Here is a 20,813-nt window from a genome sequence, read left to right as displayed (position 1 = left end):
AGCAGACTAGCCAACATGTTGGCACCTGACGCTCCATGGAGAAAAAAAAGCATTTGACAAAGATTGAACAGTAGCCACATATTGCAGCTCATCATGTAGAAATATTACAGATTTAATCCAGAGATTTGTGGGCTGGGCAGAGGGCACCCACACACACAGTGAGCATGCATGGCAACAGGGCAACGGTGGCCGTTTGACCCAGTTGTTACTGTCGTGTGTGTTGTTATCCCCATGGCAGATGGGGACCTGGTAACCCAGACTGTAATACCATAATAGAACTGGGTTCCCCCCACATACACAATGATATATACACACACACACACACAATAGTACACACACACAGCTGTGGAACGGCTGTTCATCCCTTACTTGTCCTCTCACTCACACACACAGCTGCCCTTCTTCTTGCCACACCCCACCACCAACAGTTTGCTCCATCACCAGCTCATACCCACACAGCATGGCGCTCCACACAGCATGGTGCTCCACCACACACACACACACACACACACACACACACACACACACACACACACACACACACACACACACACACACACACACACACACACACACACACACATACTTCCACATCCCCAATACAATCTGTTGCCTTTCAGTCCACATACCAAGACTGCCCTGCCCACCCTGCCCATACACCACATACCACAACAACACATGAAGTTACTGCATGGACCAGCGAACAGAGGGGTTAGCTGTAGGGGTTAAATAAAGGGGAGGGGAAGGTAGGGGTTAGGGTCTAGGGGTTAATGTCAGACTGGATGATTATACTGTATTTTTCAAGGGCCGACATCAAGGACTGTGCCACCTGTGATAGTGACTATGTCCTTCAGACCAGACGTGTAAAGGCAAGGAGGTCTTTCCAGGCTGCTGACATGTGTTTTACCGCCGGCTGCTTGTGGGAACATGATGACCGAACAAAGAGAGATTCATGGGACAGGAGAGGGAGTAGCACTCTGTGTAGCACAGAGGCATGGTAACTACCATGTTGGTGCATGTGTGTAACTGGTGGTGAACCTTTGTGTCAGTGGGGTCACACGATCATGTGAAAGGAATGTCATGACTGGAGTAAAAATGCATTGTAAACTATTCAACAAAAACTGTTGGTCGGATCTTTTTTTTTTGTAGCTTTGATGGCATTCGATAAAACGCATAGAAGGAACGTGGAGAGAGGCCTCTGTAGAATCTCCTTTACTGGAAAGAGCTGTGTAGTTGTCTTCCCAGTCCCCACAGCTCAACTAGAGCCAGGTCTCCACATTAACAATGTAGGCATTAGTAATAGAACCCTGGCCTCCTTTCAATCTCCCTCCTCCTTTACCCCCTTTTCTCCCCCTCTTCTCTGTGAGCTGTCATCCATCCAGATCTGAGCTGTAATCTGTGATGTTATACAATAGTTACCAGACAGGAAGGAATATGACAAGATATAAAACCTTAATAGAAATGTTTTGCATAGAGTATAAATGATTCTGTCTGTTTTCATGTCAGCCCTATCCTCACATTGTAACCTTTGACCTTCACTGATTAGTCCCCTGACCTGATTGTGAATGAGTGGGGGGGGGGGGCATCTTTGGCTCCCATCGACCTCAAAACGTGGGGCCTGGTTGGGAGGAAGTTGGAGGTGTTGTGTGGTTTTGTGCTGCTTAAGAGTTCCCTGTTTTGGTGGCTTTTCTCCGGGTCACAGTTGGAGCGCTCACAGACTCAGCTCACAGGGACGAGACTGAACACATCTCTACACATCATATACAATGCACTCGGTGAGGAGGGTAGGGCCCTTAGTTCTCAATGGAACTGAATGGGTTAGAGACGTTCCTTACCTCTAATACCAGGAAGAAAGAGGGGAAAACACAGAGCGAGAAGTACTACAAGGTCTATTTTTAGAAGACTTGTTTGTATAAACTTAAGTTAGATTTATTAGATAATTCGAAATATATACTCACACACACCCTTCGCTCTGTGGCAGCTTCTCTCTAGGTTGTGTGTGTGAGTGTCTGGGTTTGGGCCAGAGTGTTATCCTAACCGTGCTATTAAACAAACTAACTCTGGGTTTATAGGGTAAGAGTCTGAGGGAAGACTGTAGTGGCAGCTTGCTGTAAGACTCCTGTAAGACTGAGCTGTTACCTACCGCCCAGGGCTGTAGTAAGACTGAGCCGTTACCTACCACCCAGGGCTGTAGTAAGACTGAGCTGTTACCTACCACCCAGGGCTGTAGTAAGACTGAGCCGTTACCTACCACCCAGGGCTGTAGTAAGACTGAGCCGTTACCTACCACCCAGGGCTGTAGTAAGACTGAGTTGTTACCTACCACCCAGGGCTGTAGTAAGACTGAGCCGTTACCTACCACCCAGGGCTGTAGTAAGACTGAGCTGTTACCTACCACCCAGGGCTGTAGTAAGACTGAGCTGTTACCTACCACCCAGGGCTGTAGTAAGACTGAGCTGTTACCTACCACCCAGGGCTGTAGTAAGACTGAGCTGTTACCTACCACCCAGGGCTGTAGTAAGACTGAGCTGTTACCTACCACCCAGGGCTGTAGTAAGACTGAGCTGTTACCTACCACCCAGGGCTGTAGTAAGACTGAGCTGTTACCTACCACCCAGGGCTGTAGTAAGACTGAGCTGTTACCTACCACCCAGGGCTGTAGTAAGACTGAGCTGTTACCTACCACCCAGGGCTGTAGTAAGACTGAGCTGTTACCTACCACCCAGGGCTGTAGTAAGACTGAGCCGTTACCTACCACCCAGGGCTGTAGTAAGACTGAGCTGTTACCTACCACCCAGGGCTGTAGTAAGACTGAGCTGTTACCTACCACCCAGGGCTGTAGTAAGACTGAGCTGTTACCTACCACCCAGGGCTGTAGTAAGACTGAGCTGTTACCTACCACCCAGGGCTGTAGTAAGACTGAGCTGTTACCTACCACCCAGGGCTGTAGTAAGACTGAGCCGTTACCTACCACCCAGGGCTGTAGTAAGACTGAGCTGTTACCTACCACCCAGGGCTGTAGTAAGACTGAGCTGTTACCTACCACCCAGGGCTGTAGTAAGACTGAGCTGTTACCTACCACCCAGGGCTGTAGTAAGACTGAGCTGTTACCTACCACCCAGGGCTGTAGTAAGACTGAGCTGTTACCTACCACCCAGGGCTGTAGTAAGACTGAGCTGTTACCTACCACCCAGGGCTGTAGTAAGACTGAGCTGTTACCTACCACCCAGGGCTGTAGTAAGACTGAGCTGTTACCTACCACCCAGGGCTGTAGTAAGACTGAGCTGTTACCTACCACCCAGGGCTGTAGTAAGACTGAGCTGTTACCTACCACCCAGGGCTGTAGTAAGACTGAGCTGTTACCTACCACCCAGGGCTGTTAAGACTGAGCTGTTACCTACCACCCAGGGCTGTTAGACTGAGCTGTTACCTACCGCCCAGGGCTGTAAGACTGAGCTGTTACCTACCGCCCAGGGCTGTTAGACTGAGCTGTTACCTACCGCCCAGGGCTGTTAGACTAAGCTGTTACCTACCGCCCAGGGCTGTTAGCTGTTACCTACCGCCCAGGGCTGTTAGACTGAGCTGTTACCTACCGCCCAGGGCTGTTAGACTGAGCTGTTACCTACCACCCAGGGCTGTAGTAAGACTGAGCTGTTACCTACCACCCAGGGCTGTTAGACTGAGCTGTTACCAGGGGCTGTTAGACTGAGCTGTTACCTCCGCCCAGGGCTGTTAGACTGAGCTGTTACCTACCGCCCAGGGCTGTAGTAAGACTGAGCTGTTACCTACCGCCCAGGGCTGTTGTAAGACTGAGCTGTTACCTACCACCCAGGGCTGTTAGACTGAGCTGTTACCTACCGCCCAGGGCTGTTAGACACTGTTACCACTGTTAGCTGAGCTGTTACCTACCGCCCAGTGCTGTTAGATTGAGCTGTTACCTACCACCCAGGGCTGTTAGACTGAGCTGTTACCTACCGCCCAGGGCTGTTAGACTGAGCTGCTACCTACCGCCCAGGGCTGTTAGACTGAGCTGTTACCTACCACCCAGGGCTGTTAGACTGAGCTGTTACCTACCGCCCAGGGCTGTTAGACTGAGCTGTTACCTACCGCCCAGGGCTGTTAGACTGAGCTGTTACCTACCACCCAGGGCTGTTAGACTGAGCTGTTACCTACCGCCCAGGGCTGTTAGACTAAGCTGTTACCTACCGCCCAGGGCTGTTAGACTGAGCTGTTACCTACCGCCCAGGGCTGTTAGACTGAGCTGTTACCTACCGCCCAGGGCTGTTAGACTGAGCTGTTACCTACCGCCCAGGGCTGTTAGACTGAGCTGTTACCTACCGCCCAGGGCTGTTAGACTGAGCTGTTACCTACCGCCCAGGGCTGTTAGACTGAGCTGTTACCTACCGCCCAGGGCTGTAGTAAGACTGAGCTGTTACCTACCGCCCAGGGCTGTAGTAAGACTGAGCTGTTACCTCCCACCCAGGGCTGTTAGACTGAGCTGTTACCTACCACCCAGGGCTGTAGTAAGACTGAGCTGTTACCTCCCACCCAGGGCTGTAGTAAGACTGAGCTGTTACCTCCCACCCAGGGCTGTAGTAAGACTGAGCTGTTACCTACCACCCAGGGCTGTAGTAAGACTGAGCTGTTACCTACCACCCAGGGCTGTAGTAAGACTGAGTTGTTACCTACCACCCAGGGCTGTTAGACTGAGCTGTTACCTCCCACCCAGGGCTGTAAGACTGAGTTGTTACCTACCACCCAGGGCTGTAGTAAGACTGAGCTGTTACCTACCACCCAGGGCTGTAGTAAGACTGAGCTGTTACCTACCACCCAGGGCTGTAGTAAGACTGAGCTGTTACCTACCGCCCAGGGCTGTTAGACTGAGCTGCTACCTACCGCCCAGGGCTGTTAGACTGAGCTGTTACCTACCACCCAGGGCTGTTAGACTGAGCTGTTACCTACCACCCAGGGCTGTTAGACTGAGCTGTTACCTACCACCCAGGGCTGTTAGACTGAGCTGTTACCTACCACCCAGGGCTGTTAGACTGAGCTGTTACCTACCACCCAGGGCTGTTAGACTGAGCTGTTACCTACCGCCCAGGGCTGTAGTAAGACTGAGCTGTTACCTACCGCCCAGGGCTGTTAGACTGAGTTGTTACCTACCACCCAGGGCTGTTAGACTGAGCTGTGTTACCTACCGCCCAGGGCTGTAGTAAGACTGAGCTGTTACCTCCCAACCAGGGCTGTTAGACTGAGCTGTTACCTACCACCCAGGGCTGTAGTAAGACTGAGCTGTTACCTACCACCCAGGGCTGTTAGACTGAGCTGTTACCTACCGCCCAGGGCTGTTAGACTGAGCTGTTACCTACCACCCAGGGCTGTAGTAAGACTGAGCTGTTACCTACCACCCAGGGCTGTAGTAAGACTGAGCTGTTACCTACCACCCAGGGCTGTAGTAAGACTGAGCTGTTACCTACCACCCAGGGCTGTAGTAAGACTGAGCTGTTACCTACCACCCAGGGCTGTTAGACTGAGCTGTTACCTACCGCCCAGGGCTGTAGTAAGACTGAGCTGTTACCTCCCAACCAGGGCTGTTAGACTGAGCTGTTACCTACCACCCAGGGCTGTAGTAAGACTGAGCTGTTACCTACCACCCAGGGCTGTTAGACTGAGCTGTTACCTACCGCCCAGGGCTGTTAGACTGAGCTGTTACCTCCCACCCAGGGCTGTAGTAAGACTGAGTTGTTACCTACCACCCAGGGCTGTAGTAAGACTGAGCTGTTACCTACCACCCAGGGCTGTTAAGACTGAGCTGTTACCTACCACCCAGGGCTGTTAAGACTGAGTTGTTACCTACCACCCAGGGCTGTAGTAAGACTGAGCTGTTACCTACCACCCAGGGCTGTAGTAAGACTGAGCTGTTACCTACCACCCAGGGCTGTAGTAAGACTGAGTTGTTACCTACCACCCAGGGCTGTAGTAAGACTGAGCTGTTACCTACCACCCAGGGCTGTAGTAAGACTGAGCTGTTACCTACCACCCAGGGCTGTAGTAAGACTGAGTTGTTACCTACCACCCAGGGCTGTAGTAAGACTGAGCTGTTACCTACCACCCAGGGCTGTAGTAAGACTGAGCTGTTACCTACCACCCAGGGCTGTAGTAAGACTGAGCTGTTACCTACCACCCAGGGCTGTTAGACTGAGCTGTTACCTACCACCCAGGGCTGTTAGACTGAGCTGTTACCTACCGCCCAGGGCTGTTAGACTGAGCTGTTACCTACCACCCAGGGCTGTTAGACTGAGCTGTTACCTACCGCCCAGGGCTGTAGTAAGACTGAGCTGTTACCTACCGCCCAGGGCTGTTAGACTGAGCTGTTACCTACCGCCCAGGGATGTTAGACTGAGCTGTTACCTACCGCCCAGGGCTGTAAGACTGAGCTGGTAACTACCGCCCAGGGCTGTTAGACTGAGCTGTTACCTACCGCCCAGGGCTGTTAGACTGAGCTGTTACCTACCGCCCAGGGCTGTTAGACTGAGCTGGTAACTACCGCCCAGGGCTGCCTGTCCACCTGTCCTGATGCATTACACCAACATCAGACTGAATGCTGACAGTGACTGCCAACATGCATGTCTATGGTTCTGGAATAGACTGCATTAGAGTTTCTCAACCTAGATCCCTATGGACCCACTCACTGTATGGATGCTAGTCTTACCGGCTCCAGCTGGTTGGAGGTAGCTAAGCCTGACAGGTTGGCATCGACCTTCCCTGAGACCTGAAGTCAGTCCCTCCTGAAAGGTGACCACAGGGTTTTCTGGTTTATATTGATGATGGTTGATTTGGCAGCGCATGGTATCAAACCTAAACAGGTGCATAAGCATTAGTTCGAAGCAATTTATCATCACTGCAAATAGTTTTTATTAAAATTAGTTAAGAATAGAGAGTAATAAAGTTTTTGTTTTAAGCTCACCTTGGCAGTGGCGATTTTAGCATGTAAATCTTGGTGGGGCAAACTCAAGAAAAAACGTATGCATGCCAACAAAGCCACACTACACAATACTAAACAATACATTAATTGCATTATAACGGTGGCAAACGGTGCACACAAACTGTTAGGGCCTCCATAAAGCTGTCCCAACACCTTACCACTGCTACACCTGGTTATCAGCAAAGCCTTGTCTGGCAGCAAAACAGTTCATTCAGCCTCATTTACTGGCCTTTCAAAACACAAAGCTGATATGGCTGACTTGCTTAAACAAATGTGGTTTCTGTTGACAATTGAGATGTACAAATGGGCCGACGAAAGGATAAGAGACAATTTCTATTAATACATTAATGACCGAGCTAGGACAGACATAGTGAATATAACTATTTGTTCAGCACTTTTGAAAGGTACACCGACAGAATTCAGAACATGGGCCGTTCTTACAGTATTCTCCCGGTACACCAAGTCAGAACCGTAGGATAAATAAAGGAGACATATAAGCAGACCATAAAAGCTCTTACAATATTCATGATTACATTAATCTAAAACAGGCTATAGGCTACATGTGCACCACCAAGTCAGAACAGTAGGCGGAATTATGAGGGGAAAAAGAACAAATTATTAGAGTGAGGCACATGGGCTACTAACAGCTTGCGACATAACATACACTTTGCATTACTTTCTTAGCTACAGTGTATATATGTTACCTATGTGTACATATGTTACGGTTCTCGTCGGAATGAGGACCAGACCAAAGCGCAGCGTGGTAAGTGTTCATGATTTTTATTTATCAAAACACTCAAACAAAATTACAAAGTGAAAGACGAAAAGGCTGCCTAAGTATGATTCCCAATCAGAGACAACGATAGACAGCTGCCTCTGATTGGGAACCACCCTCGGCCAAAAACAAAGAAATAGAAATAAAGAAACTAGAATGCCCACCCTCGTCACACCCTGGCCTACTAAAATAGAGAATAAAAGCCTCTCTATGGCCACGACACCCTGGCATATTACATCATTGATGTAGCAGCATACAAGACATTTTTGGACTCACCTTGTTGTGCTGTGCTCACTTCAACAGGAAGGTGGCGCCGCGGTCCTTCGTGGGCGAATTTTGTCATTAAACTTTGTCCTCAAAGTCTGGCATTCTCTGGATTTATGGTGCTTTCAAGACAACTGGGAACTCAGAAAAAACCCAGGTTGAATCATGACATCAGTGATCTTCAGGTCGGAGCTCAAGAAAGAGGCCCGAGTTGTATGACCGTATTTTCCCAGTCGGAGCTTGTTCAGAGTTCCCAGTTTCCAGTTACGAGTTTCCAGTTGTTTTGAACGCGGCACAAGTCATGTTGGTTTGACAGCATGGCCAATGTATTCAACCATAGTGTTGAATGTTTATCCTTTTAAGCTTGGAAAAGAGACCCTTAAACCCAGACTTGGACCACATGCCCACTCGTCTGAATAGCAAGCTAGTGATTGCTTTGTAACACTTGCAGTTAGCCACTGATTCCTTCCAAACCACTCATTGTTGAATTTGCGATTTCCAACTTGTTGTGTAATTTTCATGACCGTTGAGCACCGATACGTTTTATCTTTCATATCTCTTCATATGATAAGGATTTGCCAGTAGATTGTCGACTTGATTCTGGTCATCTATGAACATCTGAACATCTTGGCCATGTTCTCTTATAATCTCCACCCAGCACAGCCAGAAGAGGACTGGCCACCCCACATAGCCTAGTTCCTCTCTAGGTTTCTTCCTAGGATCCGGCCACTCTGGGGAGGTTTTCCTAGCCACCGAGCTTCTACATCTGCATTGCTTGCTGTTTGGGGTTTTAGGCTGGGTTTCTGTATAGCACTTTGTGACATTGACTGATGTGAAAAGGGCTTTATAAATAAACTTCATTGATTCATGATGATGACTGCTAGCTAAGATTTTGAAAGTATGATGTTGATATGATCAGTCCAATCAAAACTACGGTAGATATAAGGGGATTTGACATCATTTTATCTGTGGCTTTTGACCTTGAGCCTTCTTGGATGGGCACTTCTAATGTAACTCTATGGCAGCACCCCAGGGGCTTGACTTTTCGAGCTCTACCTGTAGATTTTGTGGTGACGCAGTGTTCCCATGAGTGACAGAACACTGAGCCAATCACGGCGCAACTACCAACAACCAACCACCTACGCTGGCTGCCCCACCACCACCACAGAAAGCACTGAGCTCGGCTGAAACACATGCATTTTGGAGCTGCCTTTCTCAAGAAAGCAAAAAAAGGTTATCCCGGGTGGCACAGTGGTCTAAGGCACTGCATCTCAGTGCTGTGCTTCCAGAGACTCGGGGTTCGAGCCCAGGCTCTGTCGCAGCCGGCCGCGACTGGGAGGCCGATGGGGCGGCGCACAAATGGCCCAGCGTCGTCCGGGATAGGGAGGGTTTGGCCGGCAGGGGAATCCTTGTCTCATCGTGCGCTAGTGATTCCTGTGGCGGGCCGGGCGCAGTGCACGCTGACCAGGTCGCCAGGTGTACGGCTGGCTTCTGGGTTTTATATGCATTGTGTCAAGAAGCAGTGCAGCTTGGTTGGGTCGTGTTTCAGAGGACGCATTGGCTCTCGACCTTCGCCTCTCCCGAGTCCGCACGGGGGTTGCAGTGATGAGACAAGACTGTAACTACCAATTGGATACCACAAAATTGGGGAGAAAAAAGGGGTAAAATAACAAAAATAAATAATGAAATAATTTTAAAAAGCAAAATAGAGACAATTTTTTAACATTGTTTGCAAACTGATATACAGTTGGGGCTCCAAACTGCAACCACCCCTTGAATGACAGGTCGCCACTGCACCGTGGCTATATCTAGACAGATGAAAAGCCTGGTTTAATGACCCACTGACAGAGTAAACACACAGCGCTTTGCTGGCAAGAGAGTTAGTTACTACACAGTGGAGTGTTTCCACACCTGATGGGTGTTTATAAGCTCTTTATCCTGGAGATGCTACTGTTGTTGAAACAATGGTCTCTCTCTACCGTTTGTGTGAGAGTTGGTGTTCATGCAACCGTCAATGTCTCAACATACCTTGGTGATCCTTTGATGCTCTTTCAGCCTATGTGGGTAGATGTGTGGGTTTGTGGTTCACTCTGCCCTGGTGTGAGAAACATCGGTGGCTTTCACTGGGACAATCAGTGGGATTCGTTTCCCAGGCAGGGCCTAGACACACTAAAAGATGGAGGGAGGGAGGTGGGTAGTGGGGAAGAGTGCATGTTTAATCCCTGGCATAAAGACCCTGAAAATACCAGTGATGTCAGAAGATGTTGGCCAATGTCTTCAGTGACTGTTACAGATCATACTAAAACTGGAGAAACACATTGAACTATGTGTTTGTTTAGTACTCTGATCCCATCCCTCAGCACACATGGTGCCACAGCACCATACACTGCCCCCTGCAACCACCCTCACCTCTCACCAGTACACTACCCCCTGCAACCACCCTCACCTCTCACCGTACACTACCCCCTGCAACCACCCTCACCTCTCACCGTACACTACCCCCTGCAACCACCCTCACCTCTCACCAGTACACTACCCCCTGCAACCACCCTCACCTCTCACCGTACACTACCCCCTGCAACCATCCTCACCTCTCACCGTACACTACCCCCTGCAACCACCCTCACCTCTCACCGTACACTACCCCCTGCAACCACCCTCACCTCTCACCAGTACACTAACCCCTGCAACCACCCTCACCTCTCACCGTACACTACCCCCTGCAACCACCCTCACCTCTCACCGTACACTACCCCCTGCAACCACCCTCACCTCTCACCGTACACTACCCCCTGCAACCACCCTCACCTCTCACCGTACACTACCCCCCTGCAACCACCCTCACCTCTCACCAATACACTACCCCCCTGCAACCACCCTCACCTCTCACCAGTACACTCCCCTACTGCCAGCGAACACACCGCATCTCACACACACACACAGCATTGTCAATTCACAGGACCACTACCATACCCCCCAAACAACCCTTCTCTTTCCACTAGCCTTTCACTCTCTCTCTCTCACTCACTCACTCACACTCACTCACTCACTCACTCACTCACTCACTCACTCACTCACTCACTCACTCACTCACTCACACAGACAGGCACATACAGTATTTACAACAATAGATGACAGATTCAGTAACATACAGTATTTACAACAATAGATGACAGTAACATACAGTATTTACATTAATAGAGCATAGTATTAGTCACACAGACACCTGGAATGACATGACAGAGAGAGGAGCAGAGGAACCACTGACCCACTTCTCAAGGAGAAGTCCCCCCAAATCTCCCCTTTCCTCCAACTTTCAGTCCCGGTCTAAGTGAGGAAGCGAGAGGAGGAGAGAGGGGAGAGGCTGAGGGGAGAAGGGGAGGAGAGAGGCCGAGGAGGGGAGAGGAGAGAGGCTGAGGGGAGGAGAGAGGCTGGGGGGAGGAAAGAGGGGAGAGGCTGAAGGGAGGAGGAGAGAGGCTGAGAGAGGGGAGAGGATGAGGGGAGAAGGGGAGGAGAGAGGCCGAGGAGGGGAGGGAGAGAGGCTGAGGGGAGGAGAGAGGCTGGGGGGAGGAAAGAGGGGAGAGGCTGAGGGGAGGAGGAGAGAGGCTGAGAGAGGGGAAGAGGGGAGAGGCCGAGGAGGGGAGAGGAGAGAGGCTGAGGGGAGGAGAGAGGCTGGGGGAGGAAAGAGGGGAGAGGCTGAGAGAGGGGAGGAGGAGAGAGGGGAGAGGCTGAGGGGGAGAGGATGAGGGAGGAGGAGAGAGGGAGAGGCCGAGGAGGGGAGAGATGAGGGGAGGAGGAGAGAGGAGAGATGAGGGGAGGAGGAGAGAGGGGAGAGGCCGAGGAGGGGAGAGGGGAGGGGAGGAGGAGAGAGGAGAGATGAGGGGAGGAGGAGAGAGGGGAGAGGCCGAGGAGGGGAGAGGGGAGGGGAGAGGAGAGAGGCAGAGGGGGGAGGAGAGAGGCTGGGGGGAGGAGAGAGGCTGGGGGGAGGAAAGAGGGAAGAGACTGAGGGGAGGAGGAGAGAGGCTGGGGGAGGAAAGAGGCTGGGGGGAGGAAAGAGGGAGAGGTTGAGGGGAGGAGGATAGAGGCTGGGGGAGGGAAGAGGCTGAGGGGAGGAGGAGAGAGGCTGGGGGGAGGAAAGAGGGAAGAGGCTGAGGGGAGGAGGAGAGAGGAGAGGCTGAGGGGAGAGGCTGAGGGGAGGAGGAGAGAGGCTGGGGGGAGGAAAGAGGGAAGAGGCTGAGGGGAGGAGGAGGGGAGAGGCTGAGGGGAGGGAAGAGGCTGAGGCGAGGAGGTGAGAGGGGAGGAGGGGAGAGGCTGAGGGGAGGAGGAGAGGGAGGAGGGAGGGGAGAGGCTGAGGGGAGGAGGAGAGAGGGGGAGGAGGGAGAGAGGCTGAGGGGAGGAGGAGAGAGGGGGAGGAGGGAGAGGGGAGGAGGGGAGAGGGGAGAGGCTGAGGGGAGGAGGAGAGGGGGGAGGAGGGAGAGGAGGAGGGGAGGGGAGGAGGGGAGAGGGGAGAGGCTGAGGGGAGGAGGAGAGAGGGGAGGAGGGGGGGGAGGGGAGGAGGAGAGAGGGGGAGGGGGGAGGGGTTGAGGAGGAGGAGGAGGGGGGAGAGGCTGAGGGGAGGAGGAGGAGGGGAGGAGGGAAGAGGCTGAGGGGAGGAGGAGAGAGGGGAGGAGGGGAGAGGCTGAGGGGAGGAGGAGAGAGGGGAGGAGGAGGGGGAGGGGAGGAGGGAGGGGGAGGAAAGAGGGGAGGAGGAGAGAGGCTGAGGGGAGGAGGAAAGAGGGGAGGAGGAGAGAGGCTGGGGGGAGGAAAGAGGGAAGAGGCTAAGGGGAGGAGGAGAGAGGGGAGGAGGGGAGAGGCTGAGAGGAGGGATTAGTATTTCTTCCCCTCTCCATGCACAGTGGATTATAATAATCTGTTTTGGACTTCTCCTTGAGAAGTGGGTCAGTGGGTCTCTCCTCTCCCCCCTCTCTTCCTCACTGAGACTGGGACTGAAAGTTGAAGAAAAGTTGGGATTTGGGGGGACTTCTCCTTGAGAAGTGGGTCAGTGGGTCTCTCCTCTCCCCTCCTCGGCCTCTCTCCTCTCCCCTCCGCGGCCTCTCTCCTCTCCCCTCCTAGGCCTCTCTCCTCTCCCTCTACCCTTCTCTCCTCCTCAGCCTCTCCTTATTGTAAATGCTGTATGTTACTAACTGTCATCTATTAATGTAAATACTGTATGTTACTGTAACTGTCATCCATTGTTGTAAATACTGTGTTACTGTATCTGTCATCTCTTGTTGTAAATACTGTATGTTACTGTAACTGTCATCTATTGTTGTAAATACTGTATGTTACTGTATCTGTCATCTCTTGTTGTAAATACTGTATGTTACTGTAACTGTAGTTGATGTGTTTTGTCTCTTATCTTCCAGATGACATCATGCAGCAGGAGAGTGATCGTCTGTTTGCTGCAGACATCGATCCTGACCTCAGGAAACGGTTTGCTTTCCTCTCAGGTCAGTCTTTTTCCCTCCATCGCTCCCTCCTTCATAGTTACCTCTCATAGTGGTTCAATCCCAAACATCCGAGTGAGCCAATCCCAACGCTATGCCAAGGCCCTTGAAGATCTCCCTTCACAGATGGAAAAAGCTTAAGCAATATGGCTGAAGCTAATAACAGTGAACCATCCCCAAAGCTGACACAGCCACTGATGGAGCAGCAATCATATCACACTATATGAGTGAAGTAGCTGAGTGAAGTAGCTGGCCTAAACATCACAACATAATCTGTCAGCATTTTCCTATTTATAAAAGTACAGGAATAGCACTCTGGCTGCCAGATAGAGTACAGCAGTGTTGTTCAAACTGATTTCTGTTGTATGACTTAACTAAAGGACTTAACTAAACTAAGACTTTTGCAATGATCCGACCTTTGGGGGTAAACTGAGGAAAACCGTTCCACACCAGACCCATATTTCCAAAGAGTTGGGCCAACTCTGTTTGTTCCGTTACTACGGCGATGCCAACCCAGATAGGGCCCTACATCGGGTTACCACGGATAATAACGGCACGGAGACGGCCCGTGAATAATTAATCGACACTGCGATCCACTTGGCAACCTGGCCCGGCAACAGTTAGAAGAGCCAAGTGTGTGTGTGGCACTATGTGCTGCTGTGATTGGCTGCTGAGTGTGTGACTGAATTTAACACTCCACCCGTTGAGAGCGAGAGTGTGTGTGTGTGTGTCTCTAAATGGATTTCACAAGGTTCAGTTCCTAACTGAATTTCACGAGGTTCAGTTCCTAACTGAATTTCACGAGGTTCAGTTCCTAACTGAATTTCACGAGGTTCAGCTCCTAACTGAATTTCACGAGGTTCAGCTCCTAACTGAATTTCACGAGGTTCAGCTCCTAACTGAATTTCACGAGGTTCAGCTCCTAACTGAATTTCACGAGGTTCAGCTCCTAACTGAATTTCACGAGGTTCAGCTCCTAACTGAATTTCACGAGGTTCAGCTCCTAACTGAATTTCACGAGGTTCAGCTCCTAACACGAGGTTCAGCTCCTAACTGAATTTCACGAGGTTCAACTCCTAACTGAATTTCACGAGGTTCAGCTCCTAACTGAATTTCACGAGGTTCAGCTCCTAACTGTTTTATGGTTGCTGTTACATGTCTTGCCCGGGAACCTTTCTTAGGTTGCGTACAGTCTGTGTAGAGTCTGTTTGTCTTCACATCTCTCTGTCAGTGTGTTTAATAACTCCGTGACTGCCAGGGATGATGCGCGTGTGTGCGTGTGTGTGTGCGTGTGCGTGTGTGTGTGTGTTCATGACAGCTGCCCACCCTCTGATGAGGAGTCACATGAGCACACAGCTAAGTCTGATGAAGATGACCCTTGGTCTCGTTGTAATTCATACTTCTACGCTACAGCCTTGGTACGCCACTAGAATGACTCCATGCCCAGCGGGTGAGAGTGTGACGCAGCGATACTGTTTTAGCTGTGTCATTCAAGACTCCCGCTGTGTTCCTGTTCCTTCCAGGTTCTCTCTGTATGTCCTCTCCCCTGGGGGTTGTCTGTGTCCCCAGGCCTTGTTTTGTGTTGTAATCATTTTGTGTTGTAATCATTAACCTCTGGTTCTGCTCTAGTGACACGTCTGGTGCCAGATGGATCAGGGCACAGTGCTCTGGTTCTGCTCTAGTGGCACGGCTGGTGCCAGATGGATCAGGCCACAGTGCTCTGGTTCTGCTCTAGTGACACGTCTGGTGCCAGATGGATCAGGGCACAGTGCTCTGGTTCTGCTCTAGTGGCATGGCTGGTGCAGAGATTCACACAGACCGCCTGTCTGTTTCTCTCTACTCACACCTGTTAATTTCTCATTCCCTGTACCCTCCTCTAGCACTAAATCAAGTCAAATTTGATTTGTCACAGGCGCCGAATACAACGGGTGTAGGATTTACTGTGAAACGCTTTCTCGCGAGTCCTTTCCTGACAATGCAGAGTTAAAAAGGAAGAATAAAAATAGAAAAGACTATTATTGCAGCCTGCAGAGCCGCAGTAACACCAGGCTCTGTGAGAGAAGACAGATCCTATATCTCATCCTCTAATCTTCCCCTCCCCCACTCAGACCGTCACATGATTCCTCTGGGTCAATGGTTCTCAAAACCTCTCATCGGGACCCCCAGACGTTTCACAAAGGGCTTGATGATTAGCTGACAAGTTGAATCCGGTTTGCTAACTGTGGAATAGTTCAAATACATGGAACAGCTGAGGGTCCCCAAGGAGAGGCTGGAACCGCTGCTCTGTGTGTTCATTCCACTGGGGTATGTTAGCTATATCTATCAGAAGAGTAATGGACATTATGAATATGGTGTACATGAACGTTTTAAAACACATTAAATAAAAGGATTCCAAAGCTTGTCACTATGTCTATTCTGTGCAGGTCTGAAAGGGGGATATGGGGGGTTGTATGTGCTTTCTAGTTGAGGGCAAAATTATTTCCTTGTTGAGCAAATTGAATCAATTAATCAATCAAACGTCCCCAATTTCTTTCCCAGGGGGCCGAGCTGAGAACGGCAGTCCCATCATCGTGTTCCCAGAATTCCCTGCTTTTGGCGAGCTCCAGGAGGAAGAGTTCCACAACGTGCTGACCTACCTGACCAGTGTGCCCAGGTGACACACACAATGCATTGCACACTCTGATGCTTGAGCTTGTCATTACTTTGTATAGTTGAGGAAGTGGTGTGGTAACAATGCTACCAGCAGATGTCAGTGTAGAACTATTTTCACAGTTCCTTTGTCTGAACAGAACAATGAATCTCCCTACAACAAAGTGAACTTGTCTTATGCAGGACTGTATCTTAACCATTATAGTTGGCATCTATATTACACCTCAACGTTGCTGCAACTGGTACATGTGGTGTATGTCCTAGTACATGAGGTGTATGTCCTGGTACACGAGGTGTATGTCCTGGTACATGAGGTGTATGTCCTGGTATACGTGGTGTATGTCCTGGTACACGTGGTGTATGTCCTGGTACACGTGGTGTATGTCCTGGTACACGTGGTGTATGTCCTGGTACACGAGGTGTATGTCCTGGTACATGAGGTGTATGTCCTGGTACATGAGGTGTATGTCCTGGTACACGTGGTGTATGTCCTGGTACACGAGGTGTATGTCCTGGTACACGAGGTGTATGTCCTGGTACACGTGGTGTATGTCCTGGTACACGTGGTGTATGTCCTGGTACACGAGGTGTATGTCCTGGTACACGAGGTGTATGTCCTGGTACACGTGGTGTATGTCCTGGTACACGAGGTGTATGTCCTGGTACACGAGGTGTATGTCCTGTATGTCCTGGTGTATGTCCTGGTACACGTGGTGTATGTCCTGGTACACGAGGTGTATGTCCTGGTACACGAGGTGTATGTCCTAGTACATGAGGTGTATGTCCTGGTATACGTGGTGTATGTCCTGGTACACGAGGAGTATGTCCTGGTACACGTGGTGTATGTCCTGGTACACGAGGTGTATGTCCTGGTACACAAGGTGTATGTCCTGGTACACGTGGTGTATGTCCTGGTACACGTGGTGTATGTCCTGGTACACGAGGTGTATGTCCTGGTACACGAGGTGTATGTCCTGGTACACGTGGTGTATGTCCTGGTACATGAGGTGTATGTCCTGGTACACGAGGTGTATGTCCTGGTACACGTGGTGTATGTCCTGGTACATGAGGTGTATGTCCTGGTACACGAGGTGTATGTCCTGGTACACGAGGTGTATGTCCTGGTATACACGTAGGTGTATGTCCTGTGTGTGTCCTGGTACACGTGGTGTATGTCCTGGTACACGAGGTGTATGTCCTGGTACACGAGGTGTATGTCCTGGTACACGAGGTGTATGTCCTGGTACATGTGGTGTATGTCCTGGTACACGAGGTGTATGTCCTGGTACACGAGGTGTATGTCCTGGTACACGAGGTGTATGTCCTGGTACACGAGGTGTATGTCCTGGTACACGTGGTGTATGTCCTGGTACACGAGGTGTATGTCCTAGTACACGAGGTGTATGTCCTGGTACACGTGGTGTATGTCCTGGTACACGAGGTGTATGTCCTGGTACACGTGGTGTATGTCCTGGTACACGAGGTGTATGTCCTAGTACACGAGGTGTATGTCCTGGTACACGAGGTGTATGTCCTGGTACACGAGGTGTATGTCCTGGTACACGAGGTGTATGTCCTGGTACACGTGGTGTATGTCCTGGTACACGTGGTGTATGTCCTGGTACACGAGGTGTATGTCCTGGTACACGAGGTGTAGGTCCTGGTACACGTGGTGTATGTCCTGGTACACGAGGTGTATGTCCAATTACCTTGAAGGAACTACAGGACAAAATAAAAACTCTCCAACCCTCAATGAAATGATCAAATATACAGACAACAAATTCCAATTAGCTATACTAAAACTATTTTAACATCATCCTCAGCTCTGGCATCTTCCCCAATATTTGGAACCAAGGACTGATCACCCCAATCCACAAAAGTGGAGACAAATTTGACCCCAATAACTACCGTGGGATATGCGTCAACAGCAACCTTGGGAATATCCTCTGCATTATCATTAACAGCGGACTTGTACATTTCCTCAGTGAAAACAATGCACTGAGCAAATGTCAAATTGGATTTTTACCAAATTATCATACGACAGACCACGTATTCACCCTGCACACCCTAATTGACAAACAAACAAACCATAACAAAGGCAAAGTGTTCTCATGCTTTGTTGATTTCAAAAAAGCCTTCAACTCACTTTGGCATGAGGGTCTGCTATACAAATTGATGGAAAGTGGTGTTTGGGAAAAAACATACAACATTGTAAATCCATGTACACAAACAACAAGTGTGCGGTTAAAATAGGCAAAAAACACACACATTTCTTCCCACAGAGCCGTGGGGTGAGACAGGGATGCAGCTTAATGCCCACCCTCTTCAACATATATATCAACAAATTGGCGAGGGCACTAGAACAGTCTGCTGCACCCGGCCTCACCCTACTAGAATATGAAGTCAAATGTCTACTGTTTGCTGATGATCTGGTGCTTCTGTCCCCAACCAAGGAGGGCCTACAGCAGCACCTAGATCTTCTGCACAGATTCAGCCAGACTTGGGCCCTGACAGTAAAATCTCAGTAAGACCAAAATAATGGTGTTCCAAAAAAGGTCCAGTCGCCAGGACCACAAATACAAATTCCATCTCGACACCATTGCGCTAGAGCACACAAAAAACTATACATACCTTGGCCTAAACATCAGCGCCACAGATAACTTCCACAAAGCTGTGAACGATCTGAGAGACAAGGCAAGAAGAGCATTCTATGCCATCAAAAGGAACATACAATTCGACATAACAATTAGGATCTGTCTAAAAAAATACTTTAATCAGTTAGAACAAATTGCCCTTTATGGTTGTGAGGTATGGGATCCGCTCACCAACCAAGAATTCACTAAATGGGACAAACACCAAATTGAGACTGCATGCAGAATTCTGTAAAAATATCCTCAGTGTACAACGTACAACTGTCACGTCCTGACCTTAGTTCCTTTTGTATGTTTCTATTTTAGGTTGGTCAGGGCGTGAGTTGTGGTGGGCATTCAATGTTTTTGTTCTATGTTTGGTACTTCCTTGTGTTTGGCCTGGTATGGTTCCCAATCAGAGGCAGCTGTCAATCGTTGTCTCTGATTGAGAACCATACCCAGTCCCCAGTTTTCCCACTCTTGTTTGTGGGTGGTTGTTTTCTGTTTAGTGTATGTCACCTTGCAGAACTGTTTCGTTCTTCCATTCACTTCGGTATTTTGTTTTGTGTGTTCAGTTAATAAATTAACATGGACACTTAACACGCTGCGCATTGGTCCGATATTTCATACTCGTCATCAGATCCGTTACAGAGCCACCCAACACAACCGGACCAAGCAGCATGGTAACCAGGAGCAGAGGGTTCTGGACTCCTGGACATGGGAGGAGATTTTGGACGGTAGGGGACCCTGGGCACAGGCTGGGGAATATCGCCACCCCAGGGAAGAGCTGCAGGCAGCCAAAGCCGAGCGGCGGCATTATGAGGACTTAGCCAGGAGAGCGGAGGCAGCAGGTAAAGGGAGCTAGCGCTTTGAGGGAGCACGGCTGGCAAGGAAGCCAAAACATTTCTTGGGGGTGGCACACAGGGAGTGTGGCTAAGTCAGGTAGGAGACCTGAGCCAACTCCCCGTGCTTACCGTGGAGAGAGGTGGACCGGGCAGGCACCGTGTTATGCCGCGAGGCGCACAGGCATAGCCCGGTGCGCTACATTGCAGCTCCTCGTATCGGCCGGGCTAGAGTGGGCATCGAGCCAGGAGCAATGAAGCCGGCTCAGCGCATCTGGTCTCCAGTGCTTCTGTTCGGCCCGGGTTACATGGCACCAGCCCTACGCACGGTGTCCCCGGTTCACCAGCACAGCCCAGCCCAGTGCGGTCTGTTCCACCCCGCTGTACTTGCCAGGCTACGGGGAGTATCCAGCCAGGACAGGTTGTGCAGGCTCTGTGTTTGAGACCTCCAGTGCGCCTCCACGGTCCGGTCCATCTGGTGCCTCCTCCACGCACCAGGCCTCCAGTGGCAGCCCCACGCACCAGGCTGTCTCCACGTCTCCTCCCTCCAGGTGCTCCCTCTTTTCCAGCGCTTCCGGAGTCTCCCTCCTGTCCAGCGCTTCCGGACTCTCCCTCCTGTCCAGCGCTTCCGGACTCTCCTTCCTGTCCAGCGCTTCCGGACTCTCCCTCCTGTCCAGCGCTTCCGGACTCTCCCTCCTGTCCAGCGGCTGCCGGAGCCCTTCACGCCGGCGCTGCTGGAGTCTCCCTTCACGCCGGCGCTGCCAGAGTCTCCTGCCTATCCGGCACTGCCGGATTCTCCCGTCAATTCGGGGCCCGCTGCAAGGGTCCCCAGTCCAAGGTCGGCGGCGAGGGACGCCGCTCCAAAGGCGCCACTTAAGTGGGCTAAAACTATGGTGGAGTGGGGTCCACGTCCCGCGCCAGAACTGCCAACGCGGACAGATGCCCACACAGACCCTCCCCTATGGGGTTAGGTTTTGCGGCCAGAGTCTGCAACTTTGGGGGGGTGGGGTCAGGACGTGAGTTGGGGTGGGCATTCAATGTTTTTGTTCTATGTTTTGTATTTCTATGTGTTTGGCCTGGTATGGTTCCCAATCAGAGGCAGCTGTCAATCGAACCATACTTAAGTAGCCTGTTTTCCCACTCTTGTTTGTGGGTGGTTGTTTTCTGTTTAGTGTATGTCAC

General features: G+C 50.7%; 1 protein-coding gene across 6 annotated transcripts in view; it reads left to right on the top strand.

Annotated features, from left to right (window-relative positions):
* Positions 1 to 20,813, top strand: part of LOC135543365 (guanine nucleotide exchange factor DBS-like) — a 76,655-nt gene that overhangs the window by 23,657 nt on the left and 32,185 nt on the right. For all 6 annotated transcript variants that reach the window (XM_064970568.1, XM_064970567.1, XM_064970565.1 and 3 more), the window contains 2 exons: positions 13,430 to 13,513; positions 16,049 to 16,163. In XM_064970568.1, the coding sequence (XP_064826640.1) occupies positions 13,430 to 13,513; positions 16,049 to 16,163 (199 nt within the window). The remainder of the gene's footprint in view (positions 1 to 13,429; positions 13,514 to 16,048; positions 16,164 to 20,813) is intronic.

The sequence above is a fragment of the Oncorhynchus masou genome, chromosome 7 (genome assembly GCF_036934945.1).
Source record: "Oncorhynchus masou masou isolate Uvic2021 chromosome 7, UVic_Omas_1.1, whole genome shotgun sequence".
Lineage (NCBI taxonomy): Eukaryota > Metazoa > Chordata > Actinopteri > Salmoniformes > Salmonidae > Oncorhynchus > Oncorhynchus masou.
This window is presented reverse-complemented; position numbering and strand designations above follow the sequence as displayed.